Here is a 20,830-nt window from a genome sequence, read left to right on the forward strand (position 1 = left end):
CTACAGGCAAATAGAATTTGAAAGAATGGTCTGCAAGTCTATGCTATCTCTGTGTCGCTCTTTATAGTCTTTTCAACACACTCGCTTCCTGCGGCTTCTTTCCAAGCTACGTATGCGTTCATCTCTTGTTTCTTCCGCGTGTCTTCACCTTTCAGTGGTGAAATGCCTAGGGCCATCAGTCGTTCCTTTCTTCTGTGATGTGCGCTCCTCGGTTCTGGCCTTCGGCTTTGGTCGTTATGTGGCGCCTTATCGGTGCTTATAGCAGACGGAAAGTGCCAGAGACGTCCTGGATGACCTTATGGCTTCGGCTACGCTGAGTCATCTGTGAGAGACAGGCCATCAGTGGCTGTGCTATAAAGGAGATACACTGCAGCGAACTTTTCCAACAACTTGCACCGGTGCAAATTCTCAACTTTTATTTTCAAAGGACACAAAATAAAAAAAAATGTACGAGAAGGCGCATGCTCAATATACAAGTGATAGAATCAAACTTATGCGCGTTTTTTATGTGATTCGAGGTATGTTCACGGATTACGTGTTTCGCATTGTGTGTCTATGCTCCTTCCTTTCCTTATCTCTACTTTGTTACCACTTTACCTCCCCCTCCCCTCTCTCCCCAGCGTAGGGTAGCCAACCGGATCTTTTTTCTCTGGTTAACCTCCCTGCCTTCCCCTTTCCTCTCTCTCTCTCTCTCTCTCTCGCATAAGGCGGGCTGTCGAGCCCACGGTCCCCACGCTGCTGCAGCAAGTATAGCGTTACGAATCATCATTCCTACCCACGCTGCTCTAAATTCGTGGCGATAGTCACAGCTGTGTAAACCCACATGCTTTTTTTTCTCAATCGGACTTTATCGCATATACTTGCCTTCTCTACGGCGAGAGTTTGGTCATGAGGAAGTCCCATTGAACATCATATACACAGGGTTCAGCATTGTTGCTTTCAGCCTGCAAGTATGTAACCTCCTTGGTTTCAGTGGTTTCAGGAATGCGGTTTCAACCTAAAGCATTCAATGAAAGCAAATTTAGTAGAACTTCTATTCCCAGCCACAGCAGGAACTCTTCGACGAGTGCGGAATGCAAAAGCGCTCGCGCACTTATACGGTGCACGTAAAATAAGCACAGGGGGTCAAAATAAATTCGCGTACTGCATCACCACGTTCTTGATGTAGTCAGTCATATACGCCGAGTTGAATTACCCGGCCAAATGACTACAATATGTTTTCCTTGTTTTTGCATTTACTCTATACTCTATCGCTATTCTTGCTGTCGAAAACTGGTGCATTTAATCTCGTACATTGTATTGGTTAAGTTGCATCTAATTTTACTCTTGGAAACCTCAATTTGGGGTTCTTGTTTTTAAGTTGTACAAAAGCAACAACCAGCGACGAAAACGTTCTTGTCAAGTGCATCACCGAATGCGATATGAAGTATCTTAACACACCTACCGACAACGAACAAACCGAACAAAAAGCGATGTTCAGCGTCCTGCGTCCTATGCAACGTCCGCTACAACGTTGGCTTCACTTTGCGCCGTGAGGTTGGAATAGGCGATTTTTTTTTCATATAGTAGTATAACCCAGTCTAGCCAATCGACTATAGCCCCCCAGCCAAGTTCTAAACCATGTTTTTAATTTGCAGTTAGAGGAAAAGCAGACGGGGGATACAATGGCTGCACTTGGCGCTTGCGGAAAAAAAGAATATAGCATATATAACTCTATCTCACAGCTTAGAGAGAGTGATTTATTTTAAATGAAAAGCTGAGAGGTTGGCCTGAATTAGACAGACTAGTTACTCGGTGAAAGCGTGAAGCCCGTTCTACTGTTGTTCAAAAGACCATGTCATCTCTTGAATTTCCCGTAAAAGCCTAGTATAAAAAAAGTATGGCCAGAATGCAAGCTGTGCTGTCGCCATAAATTCAAGCACAAACGAGTAAAAAAAGACAAATCGTTAACCTTTTAATAAGTTAGCTTACGCAAGCATCAAGATGTCAGTGGCAGTCACGCTGCTGGCTCGATAAAAACAAAAGGAGGCCTCCAGCCTTCCGTCACAAACGCGCGGACGTGAGTGACGCCTGCTGTCGAGACGGCGACGGACCGCAATGTAAATAAGTATGGCCGCGAACAAACTTTCAATCTTCGAGTTCGCACATCTCGTTACTTTGCCCATCCATTTCTACAGGGCCGAGATCCATGCGAAGCGCGGCTTCTGGCGTGGATTCCGCTTGGATCGCATGGTTGCGCAAGGGCCGCCTTCGCAGTTGAAGCGGAACTAATTTCCATGCGGAATACGCCCCCCTTCGCCTACCGACGGACAGATTAGGATAGATCGCACAACGCTGAGCTTTGAAACTAGCCGCTGCCGTGGACAAGACCTTGGCCTTTCTCGGAAAATGTTAGCAGGCAGTGCCGGCTACGACTCGCAAGAGGCCACTTGAGAGGCTGAGCTGCGCGCGAATCGCATAGATGCAATTAAGAGAAGAAAAAAAAATTGAAGGTAGAACGTTACATAGTTGGGTGCAGTTCTGAGAAACAGTGCTGCGTTGTTGCAAGGAGATAGGAGAAAAAAAGTGAGGAAAACACAGGGAGGTTAGCCAGCGTAAGTACCGGCCGGCTACCCTGTGCTGGGGAAAGGGTTAAGGAAATAGAAGGTGATGGAAGGAATAAAAACAAAAAATAAACGCTCCGAGGGGGCCTTGAATGGCACCGACTAAGCTAATGTGACCGCCAAAGGAGATGCAAAAGGAGTAAGACGAGCTGCGTTTCAAATTCCTACTGGCTTACGCCACGTGTATTCATGTACGTTCGGTGCTCGGATCTTAAAAAAAACTGAATGGAATAAGCGACGCAGCGCGGATGATCTGCAAGAAATCTTAGAAAACGCAAGAATTTTCGAGCACGTCAGGTTTCAAGAACGTTGACATTTTGTAACAGGGGACAGCCATGGTGCAGCTTGTGAGCCACATCATGCTGGTCCAACAAGTTAATATATTCAATTGCGTCTTTACGCACTGTTCGCTATTGCTTTTTTTAAGTGTAGATATAATTTAACGAAAATTGGCACCAGGAACGGCCAGATACCTGGGAAGAATTTTTCAAAGAACACGATAAACAGCCAAAACAAAATTATGGTATAGCCCTCGAGTTCTGCATTTGCAGAGGCTACTTGTAAAGACGCCGTCATTTCTCTGAGCATTAAAACTATGTTTGGCTTGTTTGATCGCTCCTGGGTGGCCTAATTCACCAAGCTTTACACTCGCAAGAACAGTTTGCCATTTATTGGCCGATTTCGCTCCTAATATATTTAATATCGCGATTGGCTTGCAGTTGTTACGAACGCTACATACGGTAGAACTGGTTTGTACATGTGAGAGCCGAATTATATAGGATACATCGCACCACCATCGTTCCCTCGCGCACCGCCTTCTACTTGCGAAGCCACATTCAGAACAGCAGTCAGAATAATACTCCGAGAAATATTAATACTCTGACGCACTGCGTCAACGTGAACGCCACGTGCGGAATAAGTGGTGTCTCCGTGCTCAGCGGTTAGCAGAAAAAAAAGTATTAGAGGACGCGACTCTTTCCGCAAGCATGAGGCATTCGGATCAGATAAGGTTTCTTAAATTTGACCTAAGCACACTCGTCAACGATACCGTTACGTCACAACTATGTACAACAGCACTAATTCATCAACGTTGCGAAAACATATCTCATGCTTCGCATAGGCTTCTGAAATCGTTATGCGTTCCGAAGAAGGATGTCTCCGAAGAAGCATAAGTAGGGATCTGGAAGTTAACAGCTCAAGCAAGACAAGCACTTTGCGGCACGTTTGTTCACATGGAGTAAAAATGAAGAAAGAAAAGAAAAGAACCTTGAACACAATATGAGCTTTACGCGTTTTGCGGACCGAATGCAAAGAAATACGATGACCTTCTTGGAGAAACCCAGAACAATGTGGTACGGGAAGCAAGCGCAGCGTTCGCAACACATAAGCAAAACGTACGCGGTGAAGCCCATTTTCTCACTGGTGTGTCGGTCGGGACCATTTTCCGATAGCACTGGAGAGAAGGGAGTTAGTGCAGCGGGTGCCTGCGACGCTGGATCGTGTTTACCTGCCGCGAAATGCCCTTTTTCGTAATGACTGCTTCACGTATTGCCGTCGTCACTGACGCTGAAAAATGCCAAACTTAACGGACGTCAGCACGCTGTCGTCATCAGTTCTGCGGACCGCGTTAAATTGCAGCGTCTAGACCTTTCTTACATGCGGTGTCTAGCTAAAATTGCAGTACTGTCCGAGACCATTAACTGCTCAGACCAATAAACACGCTAAATGTCGTTAGAAGCTTTAGGTTTGTCAACACTGTCCATTACTCCCTGAGAACTCTGCCTGGCTGCAGGGAGAATAAAGGGTCATTTCACATTTTTATTTCACAGTTAATATAGTTTTCCCGATTGCATTGGTTCTCCTAATTCCCGGGCTCAGATTGCTGTTCGGTCGTCGGCAAAGTTCACGAGCGACCAAAATATTTACCACTTCACGACGTGAAGCTACAGGGGCTCTCTTTGTGCTTGAGCAGATGTGAAGCAGTAAAAACAGTTTTTACGATGAGTAGCAATGTTCATGGTTCGGCAATGACTGGAGGTCGACAAATATTCGGGTGTCGCGCCAGGTGGTTCGAATTCGGCAAATACCTCGTTTATGTTTTTTTTAGGACGATGCAGCTACATTGGCTTCTGATTGCTAATTGGTGCCTTTTATCATATCATTGCTGGAGTACGCATTATTCTATGTTCTTAAACCATATAATTTCGCCGAAAACAGTGACATCTTGTGCATATCGCGGTCGTAAAGTGGAATTATTCGTCGTGAATAAGCAGAACCAGTCGTAGTTGAGTCTGTGACATTAACAAGCTCGCAGAGTCTCCATAGAAAAAACTTATCGAAGGAAACAAAAACAACGGATTTCCACGCGGTGCGCCTAGCTAGAGGTATCGCTTGACTCCAGACACTTTGTCGATCACAATTATTTGACGTTGACACGAGCATGTGCTGGCTGTGCGGCTGGCCTGTCATAGAGAACATGAAATCTTCGAGAAGACAGTTTCAGACCTCTTCATCATCACGCGGCTGTAGTCCGCCTGCGAGAAGTGGAAATTTCCTGTAGCATACCTTTGACGTTCATCTTTCTCGAGTGCAATAGAGAAAACCAAGAGGTGGGAATTATCCCGCAACCTTCTAGAATAAGGTTTCTCAGTGTATGAGTTGCCTTTTAGACCTTAAGCCCCATATTTCAAACTATTTTGGAATGGAATTGTGATGAGATATATTAAATTAATTTGGATGCGTTCTCAACTGTCCAAGTACTATGTCCACATTTCTCGTATTCACAAACGCGTCTTGCCTCACAGGCCGTGGTGGCTTAGTAGCATTAGTGTTATGCTGCAAAACCCGACGGCACGAAGTCGAATCCCGGCCATGGCAGCCGCATTTCAATGATGGTGACATGCAAGAACAGCTGTGTACCGTGCATTGGGTGCACGTTAAAGAACCTCAGGTGTCCAAAATTAATGGGAAGTCCCTATAGTATGGCGTGCATCTTAATCATATCTTAGTTTTGGTACGTAAAACCTGAGAATTAAAAAAAAGTAAACTTTTCCTGGAAAATGTTTCTCTACTTCTCGGAGTGCAACACAGCGCTGCTCATGGAAAGAGAGACTCAGAGTGCACGATTGCGAAACGTTAGCGAAGGAATCGCTGAGAAACATTATTTAAACGTTTCATCTGATGTTGCGCCTACACGTACGCTTCGTGGAGTATTCGACAACGAACGTGTTATTCTGGGGGAGGAGGAGGAGGAAAAACTTTATTTGCTCTAATTGGTTACAAATTAGCGGTGGCAGATGTGTTCGGCCGCCCCATCTGCGCAGGGTCGACGCCCCTCTTCCAGGGCACCACTGAAGGTGGCTACACGGTGAGCGTGCCTTACTAGTCCATGCTGGACTTTCGGGTCGCTGCTGGAGAGCACCCTCTCCCACTGGTCCGCACTCGGGTCTTTTATTTGAAGGAATTGTTGATTTTGAACGCATTCCCATGTAATGTGGTATAAGCTGGGCTTGGCGCCGCACCAGGGGCAAATGTCTCTATACTGGGTGGGAAACATCTTGCTTAGTGTGTTTAGATTTGGGTATGTTCCTGTTTGCAGCCTCCTCCAAAAGGTTGCTCCATGCTGATTTAGGCTGTTGTGGGGTGGAGGGTATTTGATTTGGACCCCCTTATAGTAATTCAGAATGTCTGAGTAGCTTGGGTTGACTGGTATGGGTTCCTCAGGGTCGGTGCTTGTGGCCGCTCGGTTTGTGTGCTCTCGAGCTGCCTTGTCCGCCCTTAGGTTCCCTTCTATTCCAGCGTGTCCCGGTACCCAGAAAATTGTATGCCTGACTTTGTTGTTAGCCCTGCAGGAGCGGAGGATGTGAAGCGCTCTGCGTCCTATTCTGCCGTTCATGTAAGAGCAATTTCGCGTTCATGTAAGAGCAATTTCGCGTTGTTACGAACTGTTAGTGAGGTCTGTGTATCGTGTGTTGTTGGTGTTGGTCATGATGTTCATTGTCTTTGTTCACTGGTGCTTAAAAAAATTTGCTGATGCACAGTACCGACACTTCTACATGGCATTTTATGTCTGCGGGTTTCAATACATTAGCCGATGTGTTGCAGGAACCTCGTTCGGAAAATCGCACTTTTTTAGTAGCATGCATTTAAGGCCTCTCTTTTCCCTTCTTCTGCCATGTCCTTATTTTGTAGCTAATCTCTGATTTCCATTAGTTTTTATTCAACCAAGCATTTCCTTATAATATTATAAACTTTTGTTTAAAAAATATCATTCAACTGCCCTATATCATGAGTATTGCGTTAGCGCCTTTCTAGCACTGTGAGTTCTCGTCAGTAAATCAGTTTTCAGTAAATCCCCGAGCTACAGGCACCAACCAAGAAAGAAATTAATCTTCGAGGTGCTCGCGCAGGGCAAACACATTTTTAGTATCGCGCAACAGTCTCACGTGGAAGCGCCGATGGTTACACGGCTTAATTCTTCTGTGTAAATGCAACCGACAGACCAAATAATGTTAACAATTGTGAAACATCCCACGCCGAATGCGCAGTGCTGAGAAACATTGAAGGCGTGCTGATAGCTCAGCCACGAAGTATGGAGGCCGTCACGTCTATTACCGGAAATCTCGCGCTCCCATGTAACAGAAAGCATATTACCGTGTAATAACCCATGCATCAGGGATCTAGAATTGTATGACTTGAATCTCTCAGGGTAGGTGCACCAAACCACGGCCGCCCTTGTCTCGGCCCACGCTCGCCTACAGTAGGAACCAATCATGCTCTTTAATAAGTAAATGTCAAGTGATTCCAAGAAACCTGCATAGCCCTTATGCCACTTTGGGGCATCCTAAACCACAGCTCCAGTGCACTTTTGACTGGGGTAAATGTAGGTCAAGCTATAACACACCCACCAATTCGGCAAACGCAACGTGCCTTTCGTCGATATGCTCTTGCAAGAAAAATATCTGCCACACCTGACGATGCAATATCAGGAAGATTAAACAAAACGCCAACAGAAAACTGATCACAGAAAATTTTAATAGTGATCTTGTATACGAAATTTACACTCCTGTAAGAGCGTTAACGCTCTGACCACGGGCTAAATATAGAACCTCCCTCTGTTTACTGACACTCTGAAATGCCCTGAACATTCAGAATTTAAACACCAAACACTGAGTAGCAGAATGAAATATTAGAATGATAATTTGTTGTAATTTAAGTGATAGGCTCGGAGAAGCCAAGATGCCAATTTTGTGACATCAGCAGCTGCAACCTGAAGATCCAACAATCTCAGATGGGCATTAATGACCACGTTTTGCAGTGACCTTGTCCATTGTGTAAACGCCTCTACGTACCACAGAACAAGTAGGTCTGCATCTCGGCTGATTTTGCTGATAGTCTAGCATCGCACTTTCCGTCGAAGTCAATAATCAGCTGATGTGAAGACGCCTTGTTCCACGTCGCAGACAGCTTGCGGGAGCGATTCCCTTTTGAAGTTACGTCACGCCGATCCCATGTCACATCACCTATCAAGCAAAGTACCTCAGGTGGCTCATTCGACTGTTTCCGAAAAGTAGCACGGCTGTCCTCTCCCCATCTTCATAAGCACTTGGGCTGGCTAAGCCTCCCGATGAGCCCTGCAGTGCTGGAATGTCTTCACAAAACGACCCCATCGTGGCTGTCCGACACTCCTCAGCTGTCGCGAGAAACTACTAGGATATCGAAGTGTAGCCCGCTGCATTCGAAGGAATATTTACTGCTCTAGGTTCTTCAACAGAAACCCCATCGATTTCCTCTGGTCGCGCCGTCACAACCACCCTTGATCATTCGGTAGTCCCGACCGCCACTGAATTTAAGCAAGACCTAAGGCCGTCTACAGGAACCTGCTTATCCACACAGCCTCGTCTGGAGGCCTTACGGCCATCTACTGAGTGGCCAGACAACTTTATGAGATCAGCTTCTACGCCGCACTAGGCGCAGACGCGACAAACTTCTGAGTATTCTGAATCTGGTAAGTAACTAACTGGGCCGAAACGGGAGTGGCACGCAATTTACAACCACCCTTCGGACCACCGGCAAGCTAATTTAATGACCTCGTGATGCCGTAAATAAAACTGCTTCTCTCTCTCACTTACTATTCTGTGGTGTAGTTGTAACTCTTCGAAAAAAAGGGAAGTCTGCAAACTGCATTGATATATTCATGAGAGATACACTCCCGTTCCAAAGTGAAAGCGGTTCTTCAAGCGAGGATCCTGAATGGACAAAAGCTTATTTCCTAATAGGCCAAGGGTTTCAGTGACAACAGTGTCTCCGACGAACGCTGAAACAGGCAAAAGCGTCATGTAAACAGTCAGCAGTCCAAGTTGGGTCACATGAACTGACCCACCATTTGAAACGAATGAATTCACGTAAAACAAACTGTTCAGCTGGACTAGTGGTTGAAATGGCTGAGCAAAATTTCCCACCTACCAGGTGGTGGAGGCTCACGAGAACTTGGGACTATACGACATCCTCGATAGCATTACTAATATAGTTGGCAGTAGTTTCTCCAGGTGCAATGAACTAGAAGTATTACTGCTGCAATGGTGCAGCTGACTGGTGATGACAACGCGAAGCCCTTGGGCTGCCCAGCCTGGCTTTACGAAGCTTCTGTAGTCAAATAGATGCAGAGTTGGTGTCACAAAATTCACCGACGAATATAATACTCTCTAATACGAAATTTGAGTGCAGCTCTATACGTGTTTTCATTTCGCGATATATTGCCTTGTGCGGACAATGTGTCTAGTGCGGTACGTTGCAAACGGAGCGATGTGTGGCGCCACTGCCTCCCTAATCTAGAGATCGCGAGAGGCAGGGCGTGGGTGACGCGTGGGCGCGATTAACAGCAGCCTCTTCAAACAGACCTCCGCTCATGCAGCGTTTTGTTTCCATACATACGATGCGCGCTACTCTGGTGCCATCTCGTAGCCATCGTCGCCGCAGAGCCCGTCTTGCATGGCAGTACGCTTTTCTTCTCACGCTTTCGCCATACCTTCCTCCACCGCTTACTTCCTCACGGTCTCTTCGCTATCGCAGTCTTTCATCCCCCGCTGCGCTCCACGTTCACTATTTCATCCTTGGGCGTGCTCGTCTGCTCGGTTACGAGGGACGCCGACTCTCGCCACAGGAACAGGTGTCTAAGAGCTGCGCACTAACGAACACACAAGCACACAGGCGGCAGTTACTTTAGGACCTTAACACCTGACCCATGCACCCCCCCCCCTCCCCTATAGAAGAGGTAGTATAAACACAAACCAATAGGCCATCTTTCAAAATTATACCTTAGATTGCTGAGGAACCAACTTCGCGATGGCCAATATAACTGCAAGAAATTTTGATAGAAGAATTGGGTATAATTTAGCAGAGGGAGATCAAAACGTCAGCTTCCGAAAGAACTTCATGACCACACGTAAGCGAAGAAGGTGCGTGCTTTGGAAATACTCCATCGCAAATTAGATCAACTTGATTCAAATTCGAGCTGGTTCAAATTAAACAGGGCATGTTAAAATACAAAGTCCAATTGATCATCACCAATTTTTTCTCTCTCGTGCATTCAAGTGCGTGTGTTTCGAAATAAAATCTTCTTACAGAAATACTGATACGAAATTTACGAGCCACAGTAACGACAGAATACCACCAGAACAATACATTGCCAGTTATTGGGCACTATGCAGATAGCTGGGATTTACAGAAATCTTAGTTGCTAATTAGGCAAACAGATAACACAAATACGATGGTATATAAACGAATCGTAACATTACGTACACGACGTTTAATGCATCGAAATATACGTGCAAGATACGTACAACTGAGGAAAAAACTACCACAGGCAATCAAATTAACTATTCGGTAGTTATAAAATCTATTGTGTTGCATTCCTGGGTGAGCCGGAGATTCGTTTACTCGGTATCCTTGTCGTTATTTAGTTCTTGCCCCATTTGTCAATTTCAATAAGATGTTGTATTTGTTCTAATGCCACTGCGTTTGTCGAACGTATCGTCTGCTGCAAGAGGCCTATATTCAGGTGAATGCTGACGTTAACTTTTGTCTTGATACTCGCGTCTGTCATATCTTGATAATGACCCGCCATGGTTGCTCAGTGGCTTTTGTGTTTCGCTACTAAGCACGAGGTCATGGGATGATCAAATCCCTGCTACGGCGGCTGCATTTAGATGGAGGCACAATGCAAGAAAACCCGCGTTCTTAGATTTAGGGGCTCGTTAAAGAACCCTAGGTAGTAAAAATTAACCCGGAGTCCCCCACTACAGCGTTCCTCAAAAGCAGGTCGTTGTTTTGGCAAGTGAAACCCCATAATTTAATATCTTGTTAATGAAACAAAAAAGTCAACAGTAAAGAGATGTGCGCACTAGGCCTATATACCTGCAGTGTAATGGACAAGAATTCAACCAACAATAAGAGCAGAAATTGACTAAGTGTAACAATAACGTTGCCGTGTAAGCGCGAGCGAAAGAACGGGCCACATTTTCCTCTGCACCGAGCATTCCACAAATACTTCGCTCAACGGCCATTCGTTATGTACACTCGTGTATGGCGGCTGGATGCGCTGCATGCTGGATATATTCTACGTGTCTAGACTCCGATATTAACCCTGTACTTTCCTCGGACATCTCCGAATCCGCCCAAGGATGATGCTCACGCGTGCTGGCTTCTAGGTTGTTTTCTATCCAAGAGGCGCGGCTGCCGCCTTTTTGCGCAAGAGGGACTCAGAGGGAAAGAAGGAAGAGAAATGGCGCCTACTCAGATGTCCCGGCAGCTAATGGATGGGATCTCCGGAGTGGCCGGTTCACTGCTACATACCTCTACGGTCGGTGAATGGTCCTTTGTCTGCTACGTTTTGAAAATGTCCTTGCAGTGCAATCGCAGCTTTCTTTTTTTTTATCGCAGCATCCTAGCGTTAGTCAGACGTCAGATAGTGCTGTCCACATGCAGCGCAGTTAAAACCCGATTTTTGTTTTTCTGCGATGATTAGGGACGTGCCTACCACAGTGTTTAGGCGCATCATGTAGACCAATTCAAGTGTGTGAGAACGCTTAATCCTTAGGCATAAAAATTTCGATAGTAATACAACACACAAGCAAATGAGGAATCGTAAGACACCTTACCGTGCCACGTCCTCGCACTTATCATGCTTATCACCCTAATTTTACCGTTAAAAGAAACTTGTGGCTGATAGGAAAGGGGCGGGACGTTTCTGCTTCGTTCATATCCTGCAGTAAAATTCTGAGCAAACCTCCACTGCACTGACGCTAAGACATAGATCGCAATTGGCATATAAACTGGAAGTATCAAGATTTGCAAGTACAGCTGCTATGCGGTTGCCCGATGACAAGGGAATTTTCTCTTCTGCAGTACGAATTTCTGTTGCAATGTAAAACACTGCGAACCCACAAATGTATGTCCTGGCAGTAAAATAACGGCCAGCAACAAGTCAATGTCGTCGGCAACGATTCCGGCGTTACTATTTGTCATTCGCCATCCACCTTTCTTTCACAACCGCACCGAAGGAAAAGCAGCGTTTGACCATACCAGTGCAAAGTTGTTTCTTCTTTGAAATACCGCTTAAACGCAAACATTAGAGCCGTTATTTCTGATATATGAAAGCAATAAAGGGGAGAAGTTCTGATAGAATAAATTATACTCTTTGTAGGAGTGTCTTAAGTCACCAATATTGAATACCTCCTCTTGAACGTCTCTGTGCGCTCCCCATCTTCGTCTCTCTCACTCTCTCTCTCTCACGCGGCGCTCTGGATCCCCTGTTTCGCTGGTCATAAAATTGCATTGATTAACTTCAAGCGGTAGGGATTGCAAATGTGAAGAAAAAGGGGGGGCTGCGAGTAGGGGAACTAGACGGCATATGCACGAACCGTAACATTCGTATATTATTAATTTTAACATACATGAAATAATCATACGAGTACACAGGTATCCTTCACTGGCGACATCATGGGGTGCCGATGCTGTTTCTGTGTACTCCTCCGATGTCGGCCGGTGGCAAACGCTTGGTCACCATTGGAAATGGGGCAACATTCTAAAGAAGACCGGGCACGCTGTTACTTCACTGCTTTTCTTGCTTTGGTAATTCAATCTATAAATATTCGTGATTACTTGCGAGCCGTTTGGCTCTCCAGCCGTTCAAATGCGAAGTGCGGAGTTCAAGCCTTGTTGAGTGGGTCTAATATTTTGCACTTTCCTTCGATGTTTTCATTTCTGCGCAGTCCCGCCTACGTCAGCTGCCCAGCGCCTTCTTGCGATGTATATTGTGGCGGCCAGCCGACTGTACAGAAGTCACGTTTCCGGAATGATAAAATTTTCACGTCTATTTCAGTTTATCAAGAAACTTTTCTTTCACAAATACGTGACCACTGTTTGATACATAATTGTCTTCTAATCCGGTTAACATTCGAACAGTAACGCTAGTAATGGCAAAATTCTGCCTACTATTCCAAACAACCCCTCTACTTCAAAAGGTCTAAACACAGTGCAGCGCTAGCTGCAATGGACTGAATTCACACCTCACAAGCTCAACATTGATCGAGTCGGGGCCTTAATCGACGACGGTGGGTACAAGCTTGCGCTAAAGTTCCGACTTCCTGTTATCAGCGTGCTTCTAGCGAATCACTCTTAATATGCATCATATGCGACTGCTAGTAGCTCCAGACCATGTGCCCCGCTAAAACTGCACAGCTTGACATGTGAGTTCACATAAATTACTATCGCAGGATCAGCGCGTGCTGTCCTGCCCTCATCATGCGGGAAAGATTGCCAAAGGGCGTGTTGCATGAAAGTTAGAACACATTTCGGATTGCACATTTAGCCCGTTCAGCCATCTACCATGGTACGCCCATAAGTTCTTTCATGTGTTGTCATCTTATCACGTTAACATGCTGCTATTTTTCTTTTTCTTATCCTCTTGCAGTCATGTCGTTCACCCAACACCTATTTATTACCATTATCGTGGGCTTTGCCCTCTTCACCTGCCAACCGTCTGCTGCTGAAACAGAGGAGAGTAAGTTATATGATCTTCAATTCCTCAATTTCTGAATCTACACTGCGTAAAGTAAGAGACCACTTAACGGAGGACGCGTCCTTTTCTCCTACGTGTTACATGTGAATCAGTTGGAAGGTGTAATTGAGTAAGCACGCGCACGATTTGGATCATCTGTTATCCAAGTTTTATATAAGGTCTTGTCTGTGTTTAAAAGGATTTAACACGCTATATTCTTACGAGGTCATACGTATGTGACTGTATCTCATGGTCATGATAAGGCGGCGACCTACAGTGTGTACACACGGGACACGAAGCGTTATGTGTGTTATTGGTTTACTACGCGTGACTCCGGGTCCCTGAAATCTGGTCAGATGCCCTCACAACGGTCCAGGAGAGATGCATTATGTGCCGAATGACCTTCGTCGATGATATGTTTACAAAATATGTCTTGTCTCTCTCGCTACCACAGGCTTACGGAACGCGAAGGAAAACGAAAGCCGACCAGCTACGAGAGTAGAGCGCTCAGCAGTGCTCTGCGGCGACGGCGACCCTCCGCCGGCCATCACCGAGCCGAGGAAGAACAGTGAGTCAAAGTCACGGGTCAAGCGCACGCGCAGATTACCATATAGGTGGGCGCGGCAAGCGCCACCAGCCGTCGGGGTCGGATGGACACAGTACCAGGGTCAAACGGACACCTTCCAGCAGTCCTGGTACACGGACTCATCGGGCCGTGTCGTTGCTAGCGATCCGACTGTAAACGGTCGTCATCTCCCGCCGTCGGCCCCGGCGATCGCATGGGTCGCCGGACCGAGCGGTCCCTTGCCTCCGGGTTCGGTGGTTCCCCCAGGTTTGCAGGACGCATTAACGAAGCTAATAGTTGGCGCCGTGCAGCCGGTGAATCCGGCTGGACCTGGACCCCAAGTAATTCCGACGTCACCGGTCGGAGGGGAAGGACCAGCGGGCCAACCAGCAGCACCCGCACAGCAGCCGTACGGAGTGGGTAGCGGTGCTCAACCCGTTCCGGGAGTCGTTGGAATCCCAGACACTGCGGCTGCCTTACAAGACGAAGCCGAGCAGGATATTAATGGGCCGGAGAAATCACAGAAACCGAGGCAAGGCATGCAGAACGCCAGGGCTGGCGCACAGCCGAAGCTGGTGCTCTCTTTCAAGAAGGCAGTGCCCCCGAAGGAGGAGGAAGATGAGAAGGATGAGAAGGAAGAAAGTAGGTGACTGCGAGAAGAGATTTCTCAGCCTGCTGTTCATTCGCTACGGCTGCTGTGTGGGCGCCTCCGCCTTGTCTCTGTCTCGGCTGTGGGCTTCGCGCGACGCTTCACTCTGCTGCTTCCGCCGCTGCCGCTTGTGCTTTGTAGTCATTGTCATAGAAGGGCGCTTGTGGTCATGCTGACTGGGTTATCGGGCTCATTATTGCTAAAGCTTGGCTGCTTTCGGGGATGCGATCTTCTTTACTCGCAGCACGCGGTGTTCAAAGGAGCATAAGTACAGTAATGTTTAGCATCGCGTTTTTCGCCTTAATAGGTAGACATAGACCCACGAAATCAAACAGTGAATCCCCATTTATAATCGACAAATAAACAATCTACATTCTTTTTGTGACAAATCCAAAATAGGTTCAAATTAAAGAGTCAGAACATGGTTAAGGCGAAGTTATGAGAATCGCAGCAGATGATCACGTGATATGATTAACTCCTGATGCAGAGATTAACAGGCTACGCAGCGTTTCTTAAATATGAGTGTTAGCCATCATCGATTAGTAAATGTAGTAAAGTTGGGCTTGTAGTTAAGATGGTGCGCATTCTACGTCCAAAAATATGACCTTCTGAAAAGCTACAGGCTCACATCAAAACCCTCTTTTTCTCTACGACCAGGGTTACCCCGCATGCCCCCCTGGCAAGGCGGAGGAGGCTTCGTTCCTCCAGGTCACGGCGGAGGTCCGCCTGGCCATGCCAAGAGAGGTGGTGGCAAAGGGAGGAAAGGCGGTGGCCGCGGTGGTGGCCGTGGTCATGGCCCTGGTCATGGCCCTGGTCGTGGCCCTGGTGGACGCGGTCCTCCCGGCCATCGTGATTATGACTACTACGACACCCAAGAAGGCCGCGGAGGTCGCGGTCCTCCCCGTGGTGAAGACTATCCCGATGGTCCGCACCCGGGACATGGAGGCCATGGTCATCCTCCGCCGCATGGAGACTACCCAGAAGACCCGCACCGCGAGCCGCGGCCACCACCACATCGACCACACCATAGGCCACCTCCCGAAGAAGGACCGCGACAACAGCACCCTCCGCCGACGCAGGACCAGTACCAGCCTCCGCCACCACGGGAGAGGCCTCCGGCACAGAGACCCACTCCGCCTCTTCCGTACGACCCCAGCGAACCTGAAGAACAGCCTGAGGACGCCCCCGCAGCCGGGCAGCCGTCGCAGAGTCCTAACCTGCGAGACTTGCAGCCACGTGAGTACCTTTTCAGGACGAAGTAGCAAAAGAACACGTCGCAGAAGCGGCAAAGTGCTCTTTCTTTCGAGACAACTTTCTTGGGAGAACCTGCAATGGAACATATTACATGGTTGCCGAAAATTTCAATCATCGTCGTTAGAGTTTTAGTCAGGATGGCATGGAAAAAATGCAAGAGTGCAAGCCTACAGTTCGCAAACGTTGTCTTCTTATGACTCTATCACAATGGCCAACAAATTGGCCTAACACTTGTCCGCAAACAAAATCTTGTCGACGGCACTGCCACACCGCAGCAACAAAATCAATGTTTTTTTTTAGTTTACGCGTTCATCGCGTATCCGAATTATCGCCGTTGCATCTGCGTGACGTAACTGCTTACATGAAGTTATCTGCATGCGAACCTGGTCTTGGCGATATTGTCGTTCTCACTAACATGGTCCTTATGCATTCTATAATGCGTTTTGGTATGATTGGCTCACTGTAAAGCTGGTTAGGGACGGTGTGAGAGCACAGAACAGTTTTTGTAGTTCGACCACAGGGTTCAGTAGTGCTCACAGTATGCCAGTGTTCTTCAAGAAGCTTCGGTATTTCCACCGCAAAACAACTGTCGACACACCTAGTAAGGTGAAAGATTGGGCCAGTTGTTTTTGCGTCAAGGTCACAACAGCACAAACTAAAACATATATACAAAGAAAGAGACACACGGGGAAAAGGTCAACACACCATCACAATACTAACATGCATCACTACAAACACAGAAGACAAATAAATATATATTTAAAGGCAGCCAGGCACTTTACATCCCCACGCTATCAATATCAGGGTCATCGGGATTGAAGAAAAGGACCAACGTAATGTCAGTCATCTTCGTTGCTCTAATAATTACATAATATTCCAGGACTGCATTCATAAAACGCTCTTACGCTAAAACAATTCCTGAAGGCAGGCGCGCCAGCGAATCCTGTTATTGGGTATATTGTTAGCGAAGGCATATGGTCAATAGAAAAGAGCCCTTACGCACGAAAAGATTCCGGAATTCGGCGGCGGTTTTTTAAAGAAATGGCATGAATGGGTGTGTAGTCCTAATTATATGTTTGCTTGCTACGAAAGCACTCAGTACTTATTAAGTCAAGGACCTTCACTCTTACGTACGCAGAACTGTAACAGCTTCCAATGCAGCCTGTTCGCTACACAATAATGTTTCTTTCTTTTTAGTCTTAATAAGATTGGTCACGAAGTTAAGGAAAAAAATAAATGATGGAAGGAGGAACTTATATCCTGTGCAAGAATAACCTTGCGTAAGCGGCACCAGGTTGGAATTTTTTTCTTCCTTTTATATTGTTCTTAAGTAGACGTCCACTGCAGTGACATTAATGCTAGCATCTTGTGCAAGTGCAGCGCAAGTCAGAAAACGGAATGTGACCCGACGGTCGGCACCACTTATATTTAGATGCGTTTCTTTTTAGTTCTAACAAGAAATTTATCTCCGCGAATAATAAAGGTGTCAGTAAGCAGCAACCTTTGGCGATGATAAAATTATTAAGCCGTTTCAATACGTCCGAAAAAGAAAACATGATACAATTTTGCGTTCTTTCCGTACACGCAACATTTCTGCGGCCAAGTGAAATGCAGTGTGACCGAATTCAAGCAATTACAGCAAGTATTTCGCAGTTCGCAGTTCGCGATGACGGATACAGAAAAATGACGCAAGGACGAAAGTATCGCATCCATGAAGCCCAAATTAAAGTCAAAGTGCTGTAGCCCTGTGTTATAGAAGGATTTCAACAGTTAATAATAATAATAATAATAATAATAATAATAATAATAATAATAATAATAATAATAATAATAATAATAATAATAATAATAATAATAATAATAATAATCTTTATTGCACGAAGGAATACAGAATACAAGAAACGGGCCTGCCAAAGCCACAAGAGGCTTGAGGGACTTGGCCCGGCAAATCAGCGGACGAGCGTGCAATATTTACTTTACCATAGACATCTGGCAAGATAATGCAGGAGGACTAACAGTTGGGAAGCATAACACGAACAAGAAGCAAAACATATAGCAAGAATCAATAATCGACACCAAGACGGCAAGATGTACATTTTTTTTAAAATGATGAACAGCATTTATTTTATTTTATTTTTTTATTTAAGAATACCTTACAGGCCTCAAAGTTAGCCATTGAGTAAGGGGGGCAGTACATAGAAGATACATTGAATACAAGACATCTATAAACCGTATCTGTTTACAACCTTCAACCAAAGTAGAACTGAGATGAAAAAAGAATTATTTAGATCACGATTCACTAGGGAAAAGAAGAAACATAAAAAAACATAATATAATAACAAGGAATAAATCATACAGATTGTTGTCAGTGAAGTCGTGTAATTAATAAAAACAGTAATGATGAAAAACAATGACAGAAAAGTTACGGACGCGACATTCCAACGAAACGGTAAACATAGCGACATAACAGTAATAATGCGAAAATAAGCTGTAAATATAGTGCAAGTATAGAAAGCATTGTGCGACAAACGTAAAACTTCACTTTTCTTTAGTCATGTATTCAATCAAGGCATCACGGAATGAATCGTAGTTAGATTGGCTTGCAATACTGTCCGGGAGTGAATTCCATATTCTGATAGCACGAGGAAGAGCAGAGTAATGGAATGCCTTTGTAGACCCGTGTTACAAATGTTGAGAATAATAATAATAATAATAATAATAATAATAATAATATGGCGGACATGTTAGAATCTATGGGAAGCGAATCTTTCGTTAAGCTGTTTATTCGCGTACACATGCTGCGGACATGATGCATGTGCCAATCATTTCTAAGAGCTACTTGGCATTGGCACGAAAGAAGCATGCGTGTGATGATGACCTAAATAAAAAAAATGTGGCGTAATGGTAACAGCATCGGGCTGTCACGTGGAAGAGCGAAGTTCGAACCCACCTTAGGACACATAACTTGCTCCTTTTCTATGCGTGCCATTAATATCGCAAGGGAGCAGGATTCACAGCCACTGTAAGCAATGTCCAGGAGGGTTTGCTAAGGAGGCTTCGCTTTAAATACTTTCGGCTACCTTAAATGACATGCTTTACGCGTGAACAAGCAAGCAGGATGTTTCATTTATATAGTAGCGGTTGTACGTTAGATGGAATTTTCGTATAGTGACAGAGAACTGTGAAGGGTGACAGACGGTCATTCAATATCTGCCCTCCATTTTGGTCTGTACAGACACAGTTATCTCAAGACATTCATACGCATTAATAGTTCTTCGAAGATTACATAAGGGCCAAATAAAGTGTCTCCGCTGCGTTGTGATTATACTGTTATGCAAACGGAGCTGTGGGTGGTTTATTTTTATTATTTTTTTTTCTGTCCGCGCAGTGTGCGGAGTCCGGAGTCTCGCGTTTGCCGAAGACAAGTCGAGCGACTACCAGACTGTGCCCTTCATCGTGGGCGGCAACGTGACCTCCCACCGGAGCTGGCCATGGATGGTATGTGCGAGGAAGTGGCCGGATCTGGCGACGCAACCTTTTCGCCGAATCTCGCGCCCGCATCGCGTTGCGGCGCGAGCTGGCGTTCCATCGCACTGCTCCTTTCCTTTCTCGAACGGCCTGCCGCGAAAGAAAGCTTGCACAAGGCGCAGTTTTCTCTTTTGTCACATGTACTTTCGTCCGCTCCCAGCGTTTTCCTGGGAGGGTTTCGCATGCTTGAGTTGCGCTGTTCCTTGCAAGCAGTTCGCACAAACAAGAGATTTGCGCTCAAGGAGAGAGCGTGAGCGAGTGTGCGTGATGTTGCGGCACCAGCGGCTCTGGTACTTCGTTTCTTGAGGCAGGCCGAAGCGGCTCAGTTCTGACGACGAACGTATTTTCGGATACGATAATGGTACAATATGTTTGTAGAATAACCTATCTCCGACAGAACTGTCACCATCATCATCCTATTTATGCTCACTGTATGACGAAGACCGCTTCCAGCTATCTACATTTAACCCTGTCTTGCATCAGCTGTCTCCTTCCTAAGCACGCAAGTTTTTCAGTTTCCGTCATACTAGTTAATCCTTTACCGGCCTCGACTGTGTTTTTCGTGCCTTGTGATCTACGCTGTAAATCTATGAGACCACCTGTTATCTGATCGGCACATTGCGCAACCTGCCCAGCTCCATGCTTTCTCTGAATCTTAATGAGAAGACAGCTACACCTCTTTTCTTTCTAATGCATACCGTCGTCTTCGTATCTCCTTGCGCCACCATTATCTTTCTTCTTTTTTCGTTCCATCACACGTTGCGTGCTACATTTTCTTTCCACTTTCTTTGTTGACCTCCAGTTTTTCTTCCTTTTTTTCATAGGCTATTACTGGTAGAATTGCACACTTTTCGTTAATGATAACGTCAGAGAGCGAGAGAAAAATGGCGTGGGAAAGGCAAAGAGTTTAACCGGAAGAAATTCCGATTTGCTGTTGCACGGGGGAAAGGTAAAGAGAAATGAAACACGGAAAGAATAGCGGAGAGATAAAGCGAAGGCGTGAAAAAAAATAGAGGAGGTGGGGAATGTCCGTTAGTACTATAGTCTCTCTAATAGGCCACTGGAACGCTAAAACTCCACGATCTAAGGACAACACGGCACACTCAAAAGAAGATACGCAACACAGATAAACTGGAGTCGGAGCGATGGACAAAATATTGTGAGCGATGGAC

The 20,830-nt window shown here is 45.9% G+C and overlaps 1 protein-coding gene across 3 annotated transcripts in view; it reads left to right on the forward strand.

Annotated features, from left to right (window-relative positions):
* Positions 1-20,830, forward strand: part of LOC142575901 (uncharacterized) — a 43,152-nt gene that overhangs the window by 13,859 nt on the left and 8,463 nt on the right. The window contains exons 2-6 of one of the 3 annotated variants that reach the window (XM_075685690.1): positions 11,312-11,463; positions 13,576-13,665; positions 14,117-14,869; positions 15,534-16,112; positions 19,519-19,628. In XM_075685690.1, coding sequence (XP_075541805.1) covers positions 13,578-13,665; positions 14,117-14,869; positions 15,534-16,112; positions 19,519-19,628 — 1,530 coding nt within the window. In that variant the 5' untranslated portion in view covers positions 11,312-11,463; positions 13,576-13,577. The remainder of the gene's footprint in view (positions 1-11,311; positions 11,464-13,575; positions 13,666-14,116; positions 14,870-15,533; positions 16,113-19,518; positions 19,629-20,830) is intronic. The other 2 variants (XM_075685689.1, XM_075685691.1) reach the window with 2 other exon arrangements.

This window comes from Dermacentor variabilis, chromosome 3 (assembly GCF_050947875.1).
Source record: "Dermacentor variabilis isolate Ectoservices chromosome 3, ASM5094787v1, whole genome shotgun sequence".
In the NCBI taxonomy this organism is placed as follows: domain Eukaryota; kingdom Metazoa; phylum Arthropoda; class Arachnida; order Ixodida; family Ixodidae; genus Dermacentor; species Dermacentor variabilis.